General features: G+C 44.9%; 1 protein-coding gene across 1 annotated transcript; it reads left to right on the top strand.

Moving 5' to 3' along the window:
* The first annotated feature begins 584 nt into the window (after positions 1–584).
* On the top strand, positions 585–6,907 carry LOC129345086 (guanylin-like). The gene is made up of 3 exons (XM_055002074.1): positions 585–763; positions 2,574–2,775; positions 6,386–6,907. The coding sequence occupies exons 1-3, from the start codon at positions 686–688 to the stop codon at positions 6,451–6,453; spliced, it is 348 nt and encodes a 115-aa protein (XP_054858049.1). The 5' UTR covers positions 585–685; the 3' UTR covers positions 6,454–6,907.
* Positions 6,908–7,077: the final 170 nt, after the last annotated feature.

Here is a 7,077-nt window from a genome sequence, read left to right as displayed (position 1 = left end):
GGCAATTCACAGCTCCTTCACTCAGCTCCAGTGTATAGCAAAGCTTTTGCCCTGCTGCCGGCTCTGTCTTTTAAAACTACCCTTCCTGACTAACATTGCACCTTCCGATAGTGTCCTTCATGTGTCAGATGTCTCGTATTAGAGAGACTCTCAGATTCAGAGCCAAGTAGGACCTGGAATCCGTGTCTCCTCAATTGTAGGCCCAATTGCCCACAAAGCTGCAAAGCTTCTTCACTGTTTACTCTCGATGCCACGGAGGTTTTCATTGGCCCTCCACTCAATCTATGCCAGAAACCTGGTTGGCACACCCAGGCACTGCCCTCGCCCACCATTTCCCATGGCTTGAGATTTAATAGTTCCTCATTAAAGGCATTTTCCCAGTCCCGTGTACACAGAATCTTAGCAGGGTGGGTCAGTCCCACACACTCTGTGAACTTCCAGCCTGGCTTTATGAGATGGTAATAAGTTTGCTCAATTAAATGTGGCCTGATTAATGAATGACCAAGTCAATCCTAAAGCAATGGCTTTATAAGTCAACGCTTGGCTGCTGAGAAGGACAGAGGGTCAAGTGTACATCGAGCTGCAAGAGGGAGAACGAGATACAGAACAGTCTTTCTAGGAGGAGAGGTCAGGCCCCGGAGGCAGAAAGAGCTGCAGTTTTGGAAGGATCTTGTGACAAATAACCATGGATGTCGTCTTCGCTCCGGTGATGTTCGTGCTCCTGATATTGACACACGGCTCCCAGGCTGCTGTACAAGTCCAGGTGAGGTTCTTGCCCCAGATACTTGAATATCATTCTATTACTATCCATTTAGCAAGTCTACATTGGACCTTGAATGGAAATGAGCAAATCCCTCCCATTGCATTTCTTTTTCGTTCTGCCGTTATTTTCCTGTTCCTCTTCAGCTCCAGAAATTCAGAGGTTTTTCTAAAATGAACCCCAGAAGTGGACCAAGCACCTCCTTTCCACATAATTTTCAATGCAGGGATTTGCACATTTGTTCCTTTCTCCATAGCATTTTCTAGGCAAGAGATGAACAGAGATGGTTTGTCATTGCCCACTTCTGCATAGTGACCTTGGACTTCCTCAGCTGTTGCCCATCCAAGCACTGACCTGTTTAGCTTCCGAGATCTGAGGAGATCAGGCTAGCTTGCGCCATCTAGGTCAGGGCCTTGTTGTTTGATTGCCCCAGTCTAAATTTTGCCATGGATCTTTTTAGTTTAAGTAAATAAATATAACCTTGTTAAGTAGAGTGTGGTCTCCAACTGTGTCTGCAGTGTTCATAATATGCTATCGTATGTGTGGCTGTGCATCACAACTAGTTTGTGCCTGAAGCTGACCCACATCAACAGCGGTATCTTGAAGCTTGAAGCTTGAATTGTTATGTCCCTCCCCCAGAATAGATTCTGGTGAGCTTAGCAAGCCCATACAGCTTGGAGTTCGGGGGCTGCAAGCCCCTAAGAAACATTTGAAATCTGACCAATTACAGGGACATTTTGACGCCATATGAAGCAAGTATTAGATCATATTCTAAGGTCAATATTAAATACTTCAACCCATTGATTCTGTCACTAAAATAGCCTTATTTCAAACAAAAACTTTTTAAAAACTCCATCAATTTTGTTGAAAAATTGCTTCAGGGCCCCTCCAGGATTAGGTTCCCTGAAGCTTAAGCTTCAGAGTAGATCCACCCCTGGACAGGGTGCTCTTTGAAATATGAAAGCTCTTCCGTGGAAGGAGGATAAAGTCATCTCACCCAGTTTGGAGGATACTGCTCCTACCTCAATTCCATATGCTCCATCTGTTCCAGTTCACCTTGGTCTATGTTAGCTCTGTTTTTGCCCTTAGGGGAATACCTGGCTCAATTATTAGCCATGGTGGTCAAAATGTATTTCAGCCCCTGCTTCCACCAAGCAGAGCCAGACGATACACATTAGTTCTCTTTCTCCTCCATTTTATCCTCACAACAATTTTGTGAAGTAGGTTAAGTTGAGAGAGAGTGATTGGCCCACGAAGGTCTTTTGAACTCATGTCTCCCATAGGGTTGCCAACATCCAGGTGGGGCCTGTAGATTTCTTGGATTTACAACCAATCTCTAGCCTACAGAGCTCAGTCCACCTGGCGAAAATGGCTGCTTCGGAGGAAGAACTCTGTCGCATTATGCATCACGGAGGTCCTTCCTCTCGCTCAAACTCCACACCCAGGCTCTATTTCAAAATCTTCAGGAATTTCCCAACCTAGAGTTGGCAGCTACCAGATCCTAGTCTGACACCCTGACACCTATGCCACACTGTTGTCCTTACAGGTGGCAGCACCTTTCCCAGAGTCTCTACGTGGAATAAGTGCATCTCGTCTTTAATAAACAAGCACGTATGTGAAAATCCATATAGTGTGCAGGTTGATCTTTCACAAGCTGATGTGGCTCGCTTTGAATTGCTGAGAGTCAGTGCGATGCTGCACCAGGAGTCCTGAATTCAAACCCCAGCTCCCTCCCTCTTGTTTTCATCTGTGTAATCATGGAGGGTTTGCAGTCCTTTGGCCTTACATGTGGCTTTTCTGTATTCTGGTGCAGGATGGTGAATTTTCGTTCTCACTGGATTCGGTGAAAAAAATGAAGGAACTCCTAGCAGCAGATGCCAGACCAGCTTCCGCCAGAGCGAGAAGTCAGACGAGCCAGGTCACTTTCTTACAGCTCTGTTTAAACCCAGAACTGCCAAAGGATTTGCGCCCAGTCTGTGCCAGAGAAGATGCCCCTGACATTTTCACGAGGCTTGGTAAGTTGTATAGAGACCTGGCCTTATCTCCCCTCGTTCCCATAGTGGGGCTAGCTCCCATTCCTGGTAGTCATGGATGGGTCAAATTGCTTGGTCTTGGGAAAAGTCTCCAGTTGAGAATTGGATCTCTGACAGGTTGTTGGTCTTGACCCTACTTTAACGCTGAGCTCCCTAGTAGGATGGCTGTGTTCTATAAAAGAGCTGTAACGTTAACATAGGCCCAATCAGAACGGAAGATTCAAAACATAATTAAAATCAGATCAATAAAATCTCATAGGAAGTTTCGGATAGGGACAAATACTTTGCCAGAGGCTGGAGATAACTTGGCATTTTTATTACTTCTTTGTTTATTTGTGTGATGTATGCCTACCACAGGATCCCCTCAGCTCCAAATGGCTCACAACTTAGAATAAAAGTGTTTGTGTATTTAGATGGGAGTGGACAGGTAAACCCAGCTCTGTGCTTTCCAAAGAAGAGCAAGAAAAAAGTATGACAAATCAGTAAATCTCGGCTCTCAGAAATAAAACCCTTTATTTATAAAGGGAGTAAGCTTCTAGTCCTCCTCAGCTCTTTGACTGAAAAATGGAAACTACATGATTTGTTTTCCCCTTCAAGCTTAACTTCTAGAAGGGATGAAAAAACACCTCTCTGTTAAGATGTCAGTTAAACCTGACAACTGAAATTCCTGGAGGCAAACTGACTTGCAATAATGCTATCCGAATTGTATTTGCCTTTTTAAAAAATCACAAATGTTCATTTGCTACTTCTGTTCTGGTTCTATACTCTCCTCTTGCAATTCATTTGAATTGAATGCTTACACACATACACCCGCATCTTACTCAGAGTCACTCCCCACCCCTCAATGTTTGCATATCCTTATCTAGGCTGACTCAAGACATTTTTTAACAATCAGATGTCTGCTTTGCAGGCTTTAGTTTTATTTGCCTTTCTTTAACTCATAAGCAGCTCCTTATTTATTTGGGGGGCAGGAAGGAAGGAGTCCTATGAAAGATCAACTAAGACAACTGCTTAGCATGCCAGAGGAAAAGATAGATAGTGCATTGGACCACCCATGGTGGAACATGCTTTGTGCCAGATGCGTGGAAGAGAAGCTATGAACAACCAGTATGGACAGCAAATAATAAGCCCTGATCACATGGTTGGCAAGTCCAAAGTTTAGATCCAAGATTTTGGACATCCAGTTTTTAAAAACAGAACTAATTTGGAAGGTCCTGAAAGTAGAGATGGGCATGAACTGTAAAAAATGAACTGTGTGGTTCATGGTTCGGCACATTTTACAAACCCTGAACTTTCACGAACCTGCTCCGGTTCACAAATCGGTTCGTTTGGTTCATGAAAAGTCACATCCAGGTAAGCAAAACCATCACTTCCGGGTCAGCAGAAGGTCTGCAGGAAGTCCATCCCCTGTTGCCTAGGAAACTGATTGATTGGCACCAGGCTGTCTGCAGTGACAAACCAAAAAACGAACCAAATGAACCAGCATAACATTCATGGCAGTTCATTAGACATGGACTCTGATGAACCGCCAGTTCACAAACCACGAACCGGCTGGGTTCAGCATGAACTTTGGTTCATATTTTGGTTTGTGCCCATGTCTACCTGAAAGTAATTTAGGACAATACAATTTATTGTCCTACATGGACAATAAATTCCATGTAGGATTGCCAAGCTTCCTGAACTGTCTGGGAAAATGGGATCAGTAACTCAGGCACTCAAATTGGCATTCCCGTATATACACTTTAGCAGAACCTATATATGGGAATGGAACTAAAAAAGAATCTGGAAGGTGGTCTGTAAAGTGCCACTGGACTCAAAGAGCCAGTTTGGTGTAGTGGGGATAATAATGACATACTTTTAAACTGCTCTGAGTGGGCATTAAGTTGTCCTGAAGGGCGGTATATAAATCGAATGTTATTAATGTTATATTATTAAAGATTTTCCAGTGGTGCGTCCAGTAAGCTTGGCCTTTGGTCACAGAGTCTTGAGTTGGAGATCCTTGGTGCCTTACACCCACTCTCCCCTATTTTGTCCCCACAACAGTGCTGCTGTTGTGAGCAAAATGAGCAAAAGCATTTGGCCAAAGATGACAGAGCAGAGTCTGGATTTGACCCTGGCTCTCCCTGTTCATAGATTAGCCATTACTTCACTCCGGCTCTCCGAGTTGTTTTTGGGCTTAGCAAAGCCAGGCTTCTAATCCGCTTGTCAACATTCCACCCTAAAGCAAGCTAATCGAAACCCTTGTACCGTGCGCGATGTCCATGCCGAAAGGCCATGCCAAAGGACTGAGTCCTCTCCTGTCACCTTTCAGTCCTGCCTGCTGGATTTTTCACACAGGGGACCCCCTACCCTTCAGTATGATCAGAAATAGTGTGCTGAGAATCCATTGCTACCTCTTAAATGAGACTTCGTGGTCTGGTGCAATTCTTGCCTCTTTGGTGGTCTGTGAATCTCAGTCATGGAAGGTCATCTGCCCACTGCAACAGGCATTATATATGCAAATTGTGGTGATCTCCGGAAGGTTACCGGGTTGGGGTTTTACTGGGATTCAAAAGCCGCTTTGTTTTTGCAGTGCCAGTGCTTTCGGGAGAAAATACTTATGGCATTCTCTAATGTTGGCGTTTCCTCCACAAATGTTATGGAATGCATTTGAGATCAGAATTTTCAGACATTATGTCCACATGGACACATGAAGTTGTCTTATACCGAATCAGATCATGGGTCCATCAATGATAGTATTGTCTGCGCAGACTGTCAGCAGCTCTCTGGCATCGTTCACATCTCCCTGTGACCTGATCCTTTTAACTGGAGATGCCAGGAGTTGAATGTGGGACCTTCTGAATGCCCTACAACTTAGCCCCAACACCTCCCCAGAGGACCAGAAAGACTGCCACCACATGTAGATTCTCCTACTATACATTGTCATCATATTATCTGAACGGGAGCAACCTACAGTTTTTGCATTGTGTGTACAACTTTGGAATATGTGAACTGACCGCTGTATTTCCCAAGGTTCTCATTTGCACCTATCATTTGCATGAAAAATAAAAAACACATATTCCTTTGTTCAGGCAACATGGTGACCATGTGCATCAGCAATATCTTGGGTAGTACATGCTGCGATCTTGGTGAACATGGATTCAGTGCCTGGAAAGGACTATTGCTGCTTGTGAATGCCGTTAATGTGAGCCAGTATATAGATCAGGGGTCCCCAACGTGGTGCCCACGGGCACCATTGTGCCTGCTGACACCTTTCCTGGTACCCACCAAGTGTTTTTTAGAAAGTGGGTGGGGCCAGGTGGGGGCCGGCATGGCTTCTGATACTTGATTGGCTGTGCAGATTTTTAAAAACGTTGCTTTGGCAGAAGATGCTTCCACAGCACAAGGATCTTCACTGTGTGACTGAAGGTAAGCCGTAGCAGCCATTTTGTGTCAGAATTCCAAATGTGCCTGCAGGCTCAAAATGGTTCAGGACCCCTGTTATAGACTCTGGCCAGTGTAGCTTTCTCATTTGTTTAACAAGGTAGTTCAAAACCTATGTAAGCATCACTGGTGAAAACGGTCAATCTGGTCTCTTTCTTCCCCTGATCAGATCTTGCTGTGGAAGACCCTGACTTGTGTGAGCTCTGTGTCAATGCTGCCTGTACCGGCTGTTACTGAACGTGGAGGGAGCCTTTGGCGCAGCCCAGTGGAAGGCCTGAGATCTTGAACTGTTGGTAATAAATGCCTTGCTTCAATCTCTTATCAGAGGACTCTTTATCAGTAATATTAATTAACTTTTGGGTCAGCTATCAGGGAGCTCTGCACAGGAATGCTCCTGAAATCTCTGCATCTCCATTGATCCCTGGATGTTGAAGTTCAACACTTCCTAACCTTGTTTCTGAAGCAGGACTGATGCATTGGGAATTCTCCGCTGAGTCGATTCTTATTTCCAAATGTACAGAACCCCTGGCATAGGCCATTTGTTACAACAGTCAGTTTCATAGGTTCATTCATAGCTACCTCCCCTTATGCTGTAGCATAGTGGTCAAGTGGTTGGGTTGTAAATCAGCACTCTGCCAGTTCAAATCCCACTTCTGTCATGAGCTCAGTAGGTAACCATGGGTAAGCCATACTCCTCAGCCCCAGCTCCCCAGCTGTATTGTGGGGATAATCGGGTCATTTCATAGAAAAAGAGCTGGAGGAACTCATTAGCATAACTCATGAGCATATGCCACACCCCCTGACATCACCTATCCTGGCTGTTTTGGACCCAATCCTGGCCATTCAGGGCCGAAATTGGGC

Source organism: Eublepharis macularius, chromosome 17, assembly GCF_028583425.1.
Source record: "Eublepharis macularius isolate TG4126 chromosome 17, MPM_Emac_v1.0, whole genome shotgun sequence".
NCBI classification, from domain to species: Eukaryota; Metazoa; Chordata; class Lepidosauria; order Squamata; family Eublepharidae; genus Eublepharis; species Eublepharis macularius.
The sequence above is the reverse complement of the archived record's forward strand: the minus strand, read 5'-3'. Positions and strand labels throughout refer to the sequence as shown.

Coding starts and splice junctions, on each gene's coding strand:
- LOC129345086 (XM_055002074.1), top strand. CDS start 686: ATGGATGTCGTCTTCGCTCCGGTGATGTTCGTGCTCCTGATATTGACA. Junction 764..2,573: donor AGGCTGCTGTACAAGTCCAG/GTGAGGTTCTTG, acceptor ATTCTGGTGCAG/GATGGTGAATTTTCGTTCTC. Junction 2,776..6,385: donor TGACATTTTCACGAGGCTTG/GTAAGTTGTATA, acceptor TCCCCTGATCAG/ATCTTGCTGTGGAAGACCCT.